General features: G+C 42.1%; 2 protein-coding genes across 2 annotated transcripts; both read right to left on the bottom strand.

Annotated features, from left to right (window-relative positions):
- Positions 1-307: 307 nt before the first annotated feature.
- On the bottom strand, positions 308-2,168 carry m17 (IL-6 subfamily cytokine M17). The gene is made up of 3 exons (XM_019872120.1): positions 1,869-2,168; positions 1,039-1,181; positions 308-950 (listed from the first exon to the last, which is right to left on the bottom strand). The coding sequence occupies exons 1-3, from the start codon at positions 2,074-2,076 to the stop codon at positions 492-494; spliced, it is 810 nt and encodes a 269-aa protein (XP_019727679.1). The 5' UTR covers positions 2,077-2,168; the 3' UTR covers positions 308-491.
- Positions 2,169-9,018: 6,850 nt separating this feature from the next.
- taok3b (TAO kinase 3b) lies at positions 9,019-14,721 on the bottom strand. Its single transcript, XM_019872216.1, has 8 exons — positions 14,644-14,721; positions 13,605-13,841; positions 12,651-12,779; positions 11,951-12,154; positions 11,534-11,773; positions 11,166-11,378; positions 10,456-10,638; positions 9,019-9,680 (listed from the first exon to the last, which is right to left on the bottom strand). Exons 2-8 carry the CDS (start codon positions 13,788-13,790, stop codon positions 9,516-9,518), a joined length of 1,320 nt encoding a protein of 439 aa, XP_019727775.1. The 5' UTR covers positions 13,791-13,841; positions 14,644-14,721; the 3' UTR covers positions 9,019-9,515.
- Between the last annotated feature and the right edge of the window lie 363 nt (positions 14,722-15,084).

Raw genomic sequence — 15,084 nt, 5'->3', positions numbered from 1 at the left:
CCTGAACCTGTTGCCAGCCAATCGCAGCGCACACACAGACGAACAACCATCCGCGCTCACATCTAGGAACAATCTTGAGTGTTCAATCAGTCTGCCATGCATGTTTTTTGGAATGTGGGAAGAAACCGGAGTACCCGGAGAAAACCCACGCAGGCATGGGGAGAACATGCAAACTCCACACAGGAAGGCCAGAGCTGGAATCAAACCCGGTATCTCTGCACTGTGAGGCTGACTCGCTAACCAGTCGACCACCGGCCCTTGTAAATAGCAGTCATGATATCATAAAATGAACAAAGTGAGCTCTTCATTTTTTTCCCTTATTTTTTATTGAGCTGCTGGGTCACGTTAGTACATCCATGTTTCAAGAAGTCCATTTCCTCATCCCAATGCAAAAATATGGCACGTTTCTCACCATTTGTGTAATAAATATTAAATATAAATATTATAAATAGGCCTGATGTCAAGTTAGTCCCTCTGAAGTCTTCCTGGTGTCACATGGATCTGAAGCGCCTCCTCCCTCTGCACACTTTGCCCCTGAGGCTCCTGAATTCTCGGGCCACGTTGCTCAGGAACTCCTTGTAGGTCTTGACCACCACGCATCCGTAGACCTTCTGCTGGAAGATGTTCTGGGCCGGTGGTTCCAGGACCGTGGGCCCCTCGGCCGGTTCCTGAAGGTTGGGGAAGGTCTTCCAGAAGAAGGCCCGCACCAGCGCTCCCAAGTCCCGGCCGCGTTGGCTCACATGGCCCAGCTGGACCAGAACCAGACTATCGGGGGCTTGGAGATCTTTCTGCTGCTCGTAGATGCGCCTCAGGTGGGGGAGGAATGCCTGCAGGTGGTCCAGGATGCTCTCCATCCGCTCGGAAGGCTCCAGGCCGGAGATACCGGGCTCGGGAATGTCCTGTAGGGACGCCCGACAGAAGACATCCGACATTTCCCCCTGGGAGGCTTTCTGGAGTGAGAGAGACACAGTTGGAAAAATTTAAAACCCATGCTCAAGGGTGTGACCACAAGAAACTCCCGGGAGAGTCCAGACTCACATAAGTTTTGACAAGGTCCGTAGATTCCTTCTGCGCCAGTCTGGTCAGCCTCAAAAGCCGTTGGAGGGACTCGGGACACTGACGAGTCCTGTTGGAGGACACCCGATTCGTGGAGAGCAGGAGCAGCAGGAGAGCAAGCAACGCTGGAGAGACAGGTACAAAGGAACACAGTGGTCATCAACTGGATATGCGACTCAGCATATCTGTCTGTCTGTCTCCGGCCGTCTTCCGATCTGTCTCGCTCTCTCTGTCTTTCTCTCTATTTATATCTGTCTGTCTGTCTGGCTGTCTCTTTTCATTGTATGTCAAGCTGCAGTAACTGTCTGTCTCTCTCTTGTTATCTATTTATGTTTATCTGTCTGTCTCTGTTGAGCTGTCCGTCTGTCTCAGTGTAGCTGTCTGTCTGCCTGTCTGTCTCTGGCTGTCTTTTCATTGTATGTCAAGCTACAGTAACAGTTTGTCTCTTGTTATCTATCTACCTTTATCTGTCTATCTATTGTTTGTCTGTAGTTGTGTGTCTCTCTAGCTGTCCTTCTATCTCTCTGTTTAGCTTCTGTCTATCTATTGTTTGTCTGTAGTTGTGTGTCTGTCTAGCTGTCCTTCTACCTCTCTGTTTAGCTGTCTGTCTGTCTGTCTCAAGCTAGCCGTCTGTCTGGCTGTCTCTATCTGCCGGTATGGTCTCTCTGTCAGTTTATCGATTGTCTGTCTGTGTCCATCTGTCTGTACTGTCAGCCAATCAACCTGTCAAGCTTTCTGTCTGTCTTTTTTTTCATCTTGATGTCAACGTTTGTTCTCACAATGCCAAATGGACGGTTTCCCCTCTCACTTACTTGTTGGTGTGCTCATCCACCGAGTCCAAAGCGGGCGTCCAATCATTCTCTTCCAGGCAGCAACAAGCATCACTCTCGTCACTTTTGTCACTTTTGTCACTCTTGAGTTCAGTCTTGGCGGTCTTGCCAGCGTCCCTTGCGTCTCTTCATGTTGCACCCTGGCCAGCTTGTGTTTTTTTAAAGTGCTCACAAACCGCATATTTGTCATCTCGGGAAGTGACGTGAAAGGTTTTTGTGAGGCAACCAAATTTCCCAGAATTTCCTCCTTTTTTCTTGGTGCTGATGCGGCCTTTTGCCCGTGCCTTTGTATGCAACTTTATTGGCAAGAGCCACGGCGAGGGACAATGCCCGAACATGCCCATCGGGTCACGTTGAGGCGTTTGCCCAGCGTGGCCTCGTTTATTGAAATGGGTTGAAATGACCATTCGGATTCAATAATTAGTTAATGGATGATTTGTAAATAATTGAATGCAAAAAAAAATGTATGAATTACGGTATGTCTTTTGATTTATCATAAAACAGTGATGTGTTGATTCTATTCAATCGCTCACAAATGATTCAGAAATGTTTATTAATGGGGGGCAGGTGTGGTGGAGGACAAATCTAAGGACAAGTTCCTTGTATTTTTATTTTTGACTGTATGTGAGCATTTTCAACAGGAAGCAGCGGAAGCCTTATTTCTCAATCTTCTACTTGTTTGTGCGCAAAAATGGAGGGTAGGAGGGGGCAGGGGTGGGGGGTGGTGTTGGTCCGAGGGCCTGCATAGCCCAGTCATGCTGAGGTCACATTCGGGCGCCGTTGTTGCATCATGAGTCGGGCAATGAGGAAGCGTCTTTTTTTTTTTTTTTTTTTTAATGGAAAGAATATAAATGATGTGAAATCCGGCTGGCCAGCGCCTCGTTATCGTGCCGGCCACTTCCGCTTGGGGGCACCTGATGACGTAAATTCAACCCTCGCTAATGGTGGTTGACACATAAAAGGGGGTTGGAGGGTGTGGGTGTTAAATGACTAATCACGTGCACTTATGATGAAAGATTACATTCAACATTCATTTTCATGTTGTGTGGTTTAATGTATTTTGGTTCCCATGTTAAGCTACATCAGAGAGGCAATAATAATGTCATGTTTTCTATTCATAATTTACATATTGTTCCATTGAGAATCAAAACTGCATTGTAATTGTATTTATTCAATATAATTTTTTTGTATTGATAAAAATAACTCGTTAAATTACAATTTTTATTTTAGTAATCACAATAATCATTTTGTTCCATTTTAATTTAATATAATTAAAGACATTCTAAATTGTGATTTATTTTTGCATTTTTGATTTAAATTAACTTTTCTAATATTTTTGTATTTTGTATTAATTGTAAGATAAGGAAATATTTTATGCTGTTTTATGGTTCTATTTGACATCTTTTTCATTCATTAAACAAGTAATTCAATCTTGCTAATATTTTACATTTAAATTATATATATTTTAAAAATATTCCGTTTGAAATGGTTTCTTTTTAACTTGAATTCAAATTAAATGAATGTGATTTATTTTATTGTTTAATTTGCTTTTATTGACCAATTTATTTCATTCCCTAGTAATTTATAAATTTTGTTTGAAAGAAACAGAATATTTTTTACACTTTTTTGGGGACATTTTCTAAAGTTTCCAATTAATCAATGTATTTTGGAGGGGTCTTTTTAAGACTATAACTGATATCATTTTAGGGGGGAAAAAAGTATCTTTAGAGGGCTTATTTTATGACAAATACAAACCAAAAAAAAGGAGAAAAAAAAAGAAGCAATCAAGTTGTTCAACATAGTCATTTATTTTGTGTCGGAACCACAAAGGAAATGGTGACCAGGGTCGTTTAGGAGAGTTCCCCTTCATCCACCCAATCATTTTTGTATACCGTGTCACCTCATATTTATGTTCTAACTAAACACGTCTCGAAAGTCGCGGCTTCAAAACCTAAATCATCTTCATCGTGAAAATCATCATCATCCTCCAAATCATCTTGCGCAACAATTGGCCAATTTGGGAAAGCCATAATTTTTTTATTTATTTATTTTTTTTGTGTGGATGTCTTGATGAGTAATTTGAAGACAGAGAGTGAGCCTTGGAGCACTTTTTAGACTTGTGAAGGCTTCACTTGCACACATAAAAAGGCCTTACTGCATACAAGGAACATCATCATCGTATTGTGAAAATGATTCTTTTTTTTTTTTTAAGTCAATCACGGAGCCATTTTGTGCTCAGTTTCTATTGCCTTCAGGATTGTTAGAAATTCTTATTATTATTCAACCGTTCTTAAACTCTTTCAAATCTCTCGACGACCCGAGTTCCCCACCTCAGCTTTTGTACTTTTGGTATCGAAAATTTCATTTAACACCATAACAAAACATTGTGAACCACAAATCGTCTTTCTGACGGAGATGGTGATTCATCCATGTGTCAAACTGCTGCACTATAGCGCCATCTACTGCCCAGGAGGGAAAAGGCTATGTTCAGACTGCGACCCATATTGGATTGTTTTTTTTTTTTTTTGCCCATATATGGCATGAATCAGATTTTTTTAAATTTTTATGACAGTCTAATGCATAGGTGTCAAAGTCAAGGCGCGGGGGCCAAATCCGGCCTGTCACATTATTTATGTGACCCTTGGGAGCAAATCATGTGTGTAAACTTTCATGATCCTTGCTGAAATCTGTATTGAAATTTCAAATTGTGATGGGGAATAAATAACGTTGAGATTTTACATCGGCCCTTCCGAGGGAAGCCATAACTCCGAAGTGGCCCGCGACAAAAAAATGAGTTTGACACCCCCGGTCTAATGCCTCAATTCAGAATTTTTCTTTTTTTAATTCGACCTGGGTCACTTCCATATGTGATCCTAAATTGGATACATATCCGTTTCTTTGCAATGTGACCTCAGTCTGAATAAACAGATCGCCGATATCCGACTTTGCCCAAATTGAAAAGCAACAGACGTCACCACCATCCAGTCATGGCTGACGACGGAGGAGAAAATAAGCAAAAAAAAATTTAAAAATCCAAATTCAGCAATAATACCTGCAATCTGAACATAGCCTTCGTTGATGTGAGATTTCCTTTGCTTTAAGTATCGGAGTCTGGTATCGGCAGCCTGCATACGTTAAAAAAAAAAATTAAAAAATTAGGCCAGTATTGGCCCGATACCAAAACCTGTTATTGGTATTTGCCCATCCCTAGATAAAAGTGCAAGAGATGTTTGGACTTGGGCCACTCTTGCACGACGTTTTTTTTTCTCTCTAATTCCAATTTGTTTCTCCAGTTTTAGGCAACCTTGACAACAGAGCTGAAGATGAAGACAAGACAAAAGTGCAAGTGATACCATCCATTGTATGTATTCAATGTGGTCCAAGTCCAAAAGTCATTTGTATTTGTCAAAATCTGAGGAAAGCCACAACTTCCGTAAAAGCAATCATCATTAGCAAGTCATCATTGGCATCAAAAATCACCAAGATGTGCGGTAAAGTCCTCAGATTTTCCTTGCAGATCGAAAACTGCCTCCTGCAAAACCACCGAAAAGGGAGTCAGCCCACTGCAGCTGTAAGAGGCTCATTTTGGCGAAAGAAAAGTCAATTTTAGCGTGGGCTTCATTTGACTGAGTGCTGTTGACTGTGAGAGGGGCAAAGAGGAGGTACAAGGCTAAAATTGGTGTAAGAAATGAAGCACCAAACGATTTGTTCTTCCATTCGGTCAAAAAAAATGACAATTGTGCAATCTGTTCAACGAACGTCATGGCAAATATTGTGTCAGTCCAACCCTTAGGTCATACTTAATGTGGAAAGCTGACCTTGTCTGTCCCCCGCCCAACATGTAATCGCCAGGGTTGCAACATCCTGCTTGGACACTTTGCATGGAATAAATCAACACTTGTAATCAAATATATCGCATATTGTACTGTGCATTTACTGTATACAGTACTATGTTTTCCTTTACAGATATTTTTCAATATGGAATACATTTGGACCTATCCCTCTATTCTGTATTGAAATATGTCTGTAACTGAAAATACAATAGCGTGCACAATGTCCTTTTGGGGCTTCTATTGATGGAGTCACATTATTGCTCCAGGCCATCAGCAAATAAAGGACTCAAAAAAATAAAATAAAATAAAATATCCGGGTCCCAAAATATATACAAGGTTTTTTTTCATATGATTGTTCGGTGTTATTTCAATCATAATTTTTTTTTAATTAAATTTCTTCTGCCATTATAACTCGTCCGTTTTTTAAAAAAATGAATTTAATTTACATTTTTTGTTTTGGTTTTATTAATTTTTTATGAGAATTTTCCCCCTAGTATGATTTATGATGATAAAGTGTAAATATATGTCCGATTAATAAGTAAGTTAATTATATTATGTTCTGCTTTGATCATTGGATTCAATGAAAGGATACAGATATGAATAATTACGGAGATTTTACATAGTTAATTAAAATAAATAATCTCGTTCTAATTTTAAAAAAATACAATAATGTCATAATTTTCAAGTATATCCATATCGGTGCTAAAATACGGGCTCTCAAAGCTTGTGATATTTCAAAATAAAATATCCAATATCAATTCGGATTTTTTCTTTTTTTTTTTGGTAGCTCTAATTAAATTTGGCCTTTTTACCATTTTTAAATTGTTTTTTACAGGGTTTAAAAAATGATGAAAAAAGTTTTGTTTTTTTTTTTTTTTTAAATGTGGAACTGTTCCAAACATAAAACAAATTCTGTAATTCAGCGCATTTTATCTCAAGTTTGAGTTCCCATGAAAAGTGTCCAAGTTGTCAAAGCCACTAAGAAGTCCTGTGTGTGTGTGTGTGTGTGTGTGTGTGTGTGTGTGTGTGTGTGTGTGTGTGTGTGTGTTTGTGTGTTTGTGTGAGAGAGAGTCTGTCCACCATTATGATACAATCTCTACACTATCGAAAGAAAAAAAAAACAAACTTGTAAGATCCGTCAAGTGAGTACATAGACGGGTGTTGGTGGGCATGTTCTTGCTATATGCTCAAGTACAAATATTCATACCAAAAAACAGCACAATTCTCACCATTGGTCATGTACAACAAGTTTGATGAGCAAATGGAAAAATTATTTAAATAAATACATTTACAAAAAAAAAAAAAAGGCACGACAACTGAAAGAAAGGCATATGTGAATCTATCATAGCTCGTTATTTTTTTTTTTGGGGTGGGTGGGGGGAGGGTGGTTGCAACCTAAAATGCTGATGACCAATTTATTTACAAACAGAGCCATGCGTCACGTGTCCCTAATAAAGTGCATGCAATGAGAAAAGCCTGACGCCGCGACGCTTACGTTCACATTCCAGAAAAAACAACAACTAGGCAAAAAGAAATCAATAAATAAATCAAGAAGAAAGTAGCTTGAGACAAAGAAGGACCAGAAGAAGAAGAAGGACAAGACGGCGTACAAAAGAAAGAACCAGAGGAACAAATACCAGAAGAAGAATCGGAAGAAGAAAGACACAATGACATCCAAGATGAAGAACAACCAGAAGAAGACTCGAAGAACCAATAGAAGAAAGACAAGAACTGGAACCAGAAGAATGAAGATGAGGAAGAAGGAACTGAAGAAGGACCAGAAGTCGAAGAAACACGTGAAGAACAAGAAAGACAAGAGCTGTTTCTCAATTGGTGTCCTTGTGATTTTGGAAAAAAAACGTCAATGAGTCCTGTTCCGATTGAAAAGTTGCATAAACCAAGAACATAAAAAAGACCCGGATTTTGTTCTCGTCTGCTTGCAAATCAACCATAACATTTTCTTCACAAGAATATGTTCTATGTACTTTTAGTAGTCTAATCGCGGCATTCTGATTAATATTGCATTTGTGGAATATGAGTTTGCGCAGCAAAATCCACCCGCTTTTAGCCATCTCTGGGGGTGGCCATTTTGAAAATTTCTGTCGCTTTTAGCCACCTCCGGGGGTGGCCATTTTGAAAATTTCTGTCGATGAAAAATGACATCACAATTGCTTAGAACTGTGATGTCAATTTTCAGTCAACTGACAAAATGGCCGCCCGCTGAGATGGACACAAACGGGTGGATTTTACTCAGAATGCCGTGTTTAGTCTCGTGGGGCTGCATAGAACATATTCTTGGAAAGAACATTTTGTGGTCGACTTCCCCTTTCAACCAAGGATGGTTCGGTTGGTGACTTGTGAAAACTTGGCAAGGAAATATCCCAAGATGTATTTTGTGCTGATATTAAAATGGCTGAACTGACAGCAGAAGAGAACCATCACATTTGGATTTTGTTCCCCCGTTTTTATCATTTTACGGAAATACGTCAGAGCCAGGGGGGGGGGCGTGGATTTTTGAGAGGGTATTCGCCGAGTTCACGAAACCGTACTCTGCATTCATGATATTGATTAACGACTGTACAACGAAAAGAACCAGAAAGTGAAGAAGGACAAGACAAACGAAAAGAAGGATGAGAAGAAGAAAAAGAACCAGGGGCGGAAAAAGAAGAGCCAGAAGAAGAAGACTAAGGAGAGAGGGGGTCCCAAGCTCACATTCCACAATGTCTTGGACATCAGGGGTGGGCAAACATTTTGTGCTCGAGGGCCGCGTTGGGATTTTGGAACATCAACGACTCAATCAGAGATGAGGTCAAAAATCAAATGTGGATGTCAAATTGACCTCATTGCTAACTTTCGCCTTGCGCCCAAACAAATAATTGTAACGTGTCGTGAGAAAAACAGCACTCCGTTATATTGCACTTTATATTGACTTAATTCAATAGAGTGTCAAGAATTAAAATCCATAATTTGGCCTTATCCACTCAGATATTTTTTTGCAATTTTTGCAAATTTTGACATGTACTTGGAAATATTTTATGGGAACCCGCTTAATTAGATCAATTCAATTCTTGCTGAATGGATTTATTGATTTGTTGACATTTATGTGATAATTATGTACGGTATTTATTTAACTAAATAATTGGCTAAGTTTTTTTTCCAAAATTATATTACTGCTGTCATAATTTATGGCTTTAGAATGGGGCCCCACCCCCGTTATTCGCGTTCCTGAAAAGTAAAAAATCGGCCCCAAAAAAATGTAAAAATATATATAATTTGTTGATTTGACTAACGGTGTAAAATAATCACTTTTTGGCAAAAAAAAAGAAAAGAATGATTAAATGAGGAAGAAAAATGAATACAAAATGTATGGTAATGAATCAATGTATGCTAATTACCCAAATTGGCTAAATTAATGCACCAAATATTCCAGCACTCTTGCTCTACGGGTCGGATAAAAGAACAGATTGAGCTCAGATGACCCCCCTGGCCATACTTTGCCCACCCCTGCTCTACACACACACACACACACACACACACACACACACACACACACACACACACACACACTTACAATGGAGTTCTACTGAAACATGGCAAAGTGCCCATTTTAGCAAAAAATTTCCTGAATTATTCACTTCATACCAAAAATCGAGACGAGGAGGAGTAATAATCCCAACACGGCGACTGACAGGATCCGCACAGATTCTGGCATTTTGTCGCTTTGAAATGAGTTGTCCGCCGTTGCCGGAAATGTCCATCGAAGAAAAGGAAAGAAAATGTGGCCGCCGGTCCACTTTCATCTGTTGTCGTCCTTGAGGAACAAGTCCAGAGATCCCAGACTGCCAAAGCCCAGGATGCGAGTCTCGCTGTCGAAAGACAAAATCTCTCTCTCCTGACGCTCCAGCAGAGTTTTGATCCTTTCGCTGCGATCCTTCTGCAGAGCCGAAAGCTCCTCCTCCATCTGCACGCACATGCACACACACATTTATACTTCATACAGAGCTCGTCGAAGTGCTGACCAACCAATCAGAGGACAGAAAAATGTTGATGTCACCCTTGTGAAGTCGAATTGGAAATACGATTCGCTAAAGCAGCAGTCCCATTGAGAATTGAGTTGAAGTAACGTCGGCCTGAGCGACTGATTGTGAAGGCGCTGGGCAGATTATATTGACACAGCAACAAATAGAGGCTGAAATCTGATTGGACAGAAAAAAAATTGAGCATCCATAGACGCGTGCTGGACGTGATGCAGTTAAGAGAAACGAAGAAAATAGATTTACATTTCATGGACAGGATTTTTAGAAAATCAATAATAACTTTTTTAAAAAATTATTTATTAATTCCGTTTTCCGGGCATAATTACTTGCCCTATAGAATCTGCCTAGGAACACCTGACAGCGCAAACGTGACTTGAAGCTTAAACTTTTTTGAAGGCATGTTTAATTTAACAGTGGAAGAAAAAAAAATCTATGTAAAAATAATAACTAATTACTTTGTTAAATTAAACAATGAATCATGAGGACTATTTGTTTCCTGTCTGACTTTCTGTACCTGCCGCCTCTCTCTGTCCTTTACCCGCTATGCAGGTCCTCTGGTTTGTTGCAAATCTTTTGTCTTCTAAATGCATAACTCAACTGGCTTGACCTCATGCTATTGTTTGCAGCATGTCAAATCATGCCCCTCCCTATGTCCCCTCTCTTATATAACCTGCCTAGCAACAGGTGACGAGTACCTACCTTCTGTTCCAGGTGGGCCCTGCGTATGGAGATCTTCTGCTCGAGCTTCTGCAGCTCTCGCTCATGTTGGGTCTCCATCTGGGACTTGGTCTTCCTCTGGTAGGCGTCCAGCAGCTCCATTTCCTGCTTCAGCTGCTGCTTCAGGGCCTCGCACTCCGCCTCTTGCTCCGCCTCCAACCGCATCTGGTGTAGACGCGGCAGTGCATGCAAAGTTATTGGCCTCCTCCCAGTAAATCGTGGTGACAGCGAGTTTCTCCCATGACATCGTTCAATCAAATATGAGAATTCAACCGTTTTTTTCTGCCACATTTTAGCTTCAATTCAAGGAAAATTGTGCTGCGCCTTCCGATGTGCGTGCCTTGGCCACCTGGGGGCAGTACAATACACACATGGCTATAAAGGAAGACGCTGTAATATTTGTCGTTCTTTGCAGAAGATAAAGAATACATACCCCGTGAGTATTGTTATATTTTTCTACGTGTTGCACCTCTTTGCGTTTTCATGTTTGCCGTTTAAAAGTTTATAACACTGCTAGATTGATGCTAGTTTAATTAGCCTATCAGTGGTGTTTTTCATAGTGGTTTAGCATCAAGCTAAGCAAACATTGCCTGATGATGATTATGATTTTGGTCATAATCGTGCAGCCCTACTAACAATTCAGAGAAAAAAATGACCGATGCAAAAAAAGTGGAGTTTGTTGGGCGTAGTACCGCTTGCGAGGCCATCATCTGGTTGATGGAGTGCTCGTACTGCTCGGCCAGCACGGCCAGCTTGCGGGTCTGCTCCTCCTTCAGCCCCTTCAGGAGACTCTTGTGCTCCCCTTTGGGCGAAACCTCCAGCTGGTGGTTGCGCAGGGCTTTGTACTGCTTGTTCTGAACCTTGCACGTGTCCTGGAACTGCTTCTTGATCTGCAGCTCCAGCGTCTAAGGACGGACCAAGTCATTTGCCACATTTTTCATGTCTGTCATTATTCCATATTTCACTTGAAATGAATGGAGTCAATTTTCAAATTGCAAACAGTCTTTTATGTTGGGTTCGTGTGTGTGTGTGTCAAGCTGTGACGGTGTACCAGGCTCACCTTGAGGTCTCTTGGCTGCTGCCTGTGCTCCAGGGTGTGTTTGCGCAAGAGCTCGCGCTGCCTGCGATTGTTGTACTCCTCCTGGTTTTCCAGCTCGGTCTGGTGCTGCAGCCGCATGAGTTCCACACGCAGCTTGTGGAGCACTTGAAGCTGCCGCTGCTCCAGGTCCTGCGTGGCCTCGTCCTGGCGGATCATCAGGGCGTGCTCCATCTCTTTCTGGCTCCTCTTCTTGTTCAGCTCCTAGGGACAGTTGGCCAGAGAGACGTCACGTCGGCGGCAAGGCGAGAGAAGCGGGATACACCCAGGTGAGGTCGCTGGACAATCGCAAGGGCATGTTGTACATTAAAAACAAACCAAAAAAAGTCAAATCTTCGCCGCCCCCAACGCGTTTGCGAATAGGAAGATGCGCACACACACCTCTCTGAGTTGCTCCTGTTCGAAGTCGTGCTTCCTGAGCAGACTTCGGCGTTTGAGAGCCCGGCAGCTTCGCTCGTAGACGAGCCGCTGCTGCGCCAGCAGGTTGGCTTCGTCGTCCGCCTGCGAGCGCTGAATGGTCTCCTTGTGCCGCGACAAACGCTCTTGTTTTTCCTCTTTCGGGGTGCACGGGTCCTCGCTCATCTCCTGGAAAACACGCGCACAAAAAATACAAAAAGAAAATCCATCGGTGATTTGTAGGCGCCCTCTAGTGGTATGAGAGAGTAGAGATGATCACACTTTTTTTTTTCCTCCAACTGATTTAATGGAAGGAAAATGAGTTTCAATGCTCAGCTATTTTTTTTAAAACTTGATGTGTTTTACGGAATCTAAACATTTTTGTGACAATATCGGTTGATTTTGATACGAATTTCTCCACTGAGGAAAAAAAATCATTTTCTAACACGGTATGTTACCACTTTGCTGAATGGTAGACAATGATAAAAATAAGTTGCTGTAAATAAAATAGAAAAAAGGAAATACAAATATAAAAACATAGTAACCAAATGAAAAAATGAAGATCCATGTCATTTCGGACTGTTTTATAATTTGAAGAAAACTTTTTTTTGGAAAAAGGCAGTAACATAAGAAAACGTACTTTGGGTGTGTCGGATTTGGTTTTGTGTGTTTGGTGTCTTTTTACTTCTTTGATTTTGTCCTTGCAGAGTCGGTACTCTCTCTTCTGGCTCTCCAAGAAGGACGTCAGCTCCTTCTTCTGTTGAGCCGCGATCTGCTGCTGGATGCGCCGCTCCTCTGTGGCCACCGACTTCATCTGTGAGGAGGCGTCATCGGCATGATCATCATAATTGTCAGTATCCGTGTCGTCATCATCATTACAATCAAAATCATTGGCGTCCTTGCCATTGTCATCGCCCCCATCATTTTCCGCTTCGTAACGACCATCGTCACTATTGTCATCAAAACAATCATCAGCGTCGCCGGCATCTTTGTTATCGTCATCATCGTGATTATTGTCGTCATCTGCGTGATCACAATCGACATCATCAGGATTGTCGTCATGATCGCCATCACAATTGCCTTCATCAACACAATCCTTATAATCGTCATAATCATCATCTTCATTGTCATTGTCATCATAACTATCGTCATTGTTGTCATCATTTCAATCACTGTCTTCCCAATCTTCATTATCACAGTCATCATCGTCATTCTGTCAAGCATCATCATCGTCATTGTTGTTTTTCCTGTTATTATCACGATCATCATCATAATTATTGTCATCATCATGATCATTGTCATCCTCACAATCATCTTCATGGTCATTCTTATCATCATGATCATCACAGTCATCAACATCCACATTTTTATAATCATCAGATCATGGTGTTTTTCCCAGCCACAATTCACAATTTCAAGCCAATATTTTCACGGGTTCATACAGGATGCGGGCAACTCTCAGTTTGGCAAGAAGATAAGGCAGAGAAGGTCCCCAACATGTCCCCATCATGTGCGCTTGTCTCTTTACTAGCAACAAATCTAATGCCACTATTATTCAATACAAATTGCCAACAGCCAAAAGACGCACATGCGCACTAGCATGCTTTTCGTAAACCGTTCCCCCAGCAACTCCGCGTACCTCTTTGTCAGTCTGAGCAGCGTGGCGCTTGGCCAGCCGCTCCAGCTCGGCGTAAGTGTTGTTGGCCTGCGTCTCCAGCTCCTTGTGCAGCCTCAGCCTGTGCTCGTCCATCTCGGCCTTGAGCCTGTTCTCCAGGGCGATCAGCTGCTTCTGGTGCTGCCGCCGCATGCGCTTGTAGCCAGACATCTGCTCCCGCAGCTCAAAGTTCTGCTCATGCTCCTGGATCTCCCTGATGACCTGCAAAACACGCAGCGACATTGGTAAAGTGTACAACCTGGGCAACTGAAATTAAAAACAAAAAGGATGTAGAGGACAAACAACCGACTGAGATCAGATGGTTGCGCAAGTGCGCACACCCGCTTATGAACGACGATGTGTGTTGATCAGAATCGAGCAATCAAATTTCGACTCATTCTGAGAGACGGTCAACACACCGTTTGCAGTGATTAAGTTCAGAAGTTCTAACAAGCTTTTCCTGACATTTTTGCAGTCCCATTTCTGTGTTAGCTTAAAAACCATCAGCAAAAAAATAAATAAATAAAATAAAAATGCTGGGAAAAGCCTACTAAAACATGAACTTTCATCACTTGAACTGGGGAATGATGTGTGCTGATTCCCAATTAAGTTAGAGGGTGTGCACACTTTTGCAAACACATCTCTTATATATATATATATTTTTTTTTATATATATATATATATATATATATATATATATTAGTTCTTACTTCCCCTTATAATCTTTTTATTCAGTTGTGTGGATCAAGTTAGAGGGTTTTTTTCTGTCATTTTTTTTAAATCACAAAAGCATATGAACAGCATGAGTAGATTTTTTTTAAGGTGATGAAGAGGGAAGAGCAGGAGGAGGAAAATGACATCCATTAACAGGATGTGGTTGCCATGACTACGGATGGATGTAGTCATAGCATAGCGCGAGTGTGCGCCCCCTCCTCCCCCCCCCTATTTCACACACGCGCATTACCCTTTTTTTTTCTTCTTGTTCTTACACTTCATGCAATCGACGGACGACAGTGACAAGTACCAAAGATGCTGATGTGACGGTGACGGTGTTGCGTTCGCGGGTCCCGCAGCGGCGTCGCCGCCGCCGGTTTTGGTGAAAAGGAGGCCGCAGCTGTGGCCCGCTGGAGTCCCTGTAGGCGGCCTCATCCCTTCTTCACGCCGGCAGCATGCTCCTTCAACGCGGAGGAGTGACGAGAAGCAGAGAAAGAGCCGCGCTTCTGCTGGTGCTGGAGGCGCCCACCGGCTGCTTGCCGATCCGCGCAGCAGGCCCGCTCTTGTTGTGTCCGACGTCCGCGAATGCAGCACACGTCCGCCGCCGGCCTCACGCGCATCCTGCAGCTCCGCTCAATGCGGGCTGCGAGTCCCTTTTGGCCGGGAAAAGGGCATCCTCCAGCCAATCAGTGCAAAACCAAGCACCTCCGTACGGGGTGATTCTCCTCAAGCGGTGAGTAGGTGGGGTGAG

This window comes from Hippocampus comes, unplaced genomic scaffold, assembly GCF_001891065.2.
Source record: "Hippocampus comes isolate QL1 unplaced genomic scaffold, H_comes_QL1_v1.1 scaffold260, whole genome shotgun sequence".
NCBI lineage: Eukaryota > Metazoa > Chordata > Actinopteri > Syngnathiformes > Syngnathidae > Hippocampus > Hippocampus comes.
The sequence above is the reverse complement of the archived record's forward strand: the minus strand, read 5'-3'. Positions and strand labels throughout refer to the sequence as shown.

What these genes read in the sequence shown, in the direction of transcription:
- m17 (XM_019872120.1), bottom strand. Translation starts at nt 2,076, where the DNA reads ATGACAAATATGCGGTTTGTGAGCACTTTAAAAAAACACAAGCTGGCC. An exon ending in GTGGATGAGCACACCAACAA is followed by an intron (nt 1,182 to 1,868) that starts GTAAGTGAGAGG and finishes CTGTCTCTCCAG; the next exon opens with CGTTGCTTGCTCTCCTGCTG. An exon ending in CGGACCTTGTCAAAACTTAT is followed by an intron (nt 951 to 1,038) that starts GTGAGTCTGGAC and finishes CTCTCACTCCAG; the next exon opens with AAAGCCTCCCAGGGGGAAAT.
- taok3b (XM_019872216.1), bottom strand. Translation starts at nt 13,790, where the DNA reads ATGTCTGGCTACAAGCGCATGCGGCGGCAGCACCAGAAGCAGCTGATC. An exon ending in CTGCTCAGACTGACAAAGAG is followed by an intron (nt 12,780 to 13,604) that starts GTACGCGGAGTT and finishes GCCTCCTCACAG; the next exon opens with ATGAAGTCGGTGGCCACAGA. An exon ending in AGCAGCCAAGAGACCTCAAG is followed by an intron (nt 11,379 to 11,533) that starts GTGAGCCTGGTA and finishes GTCCGTCCTTAG; the next exon opens with ACGCTGGAGCTGCAGATCAA.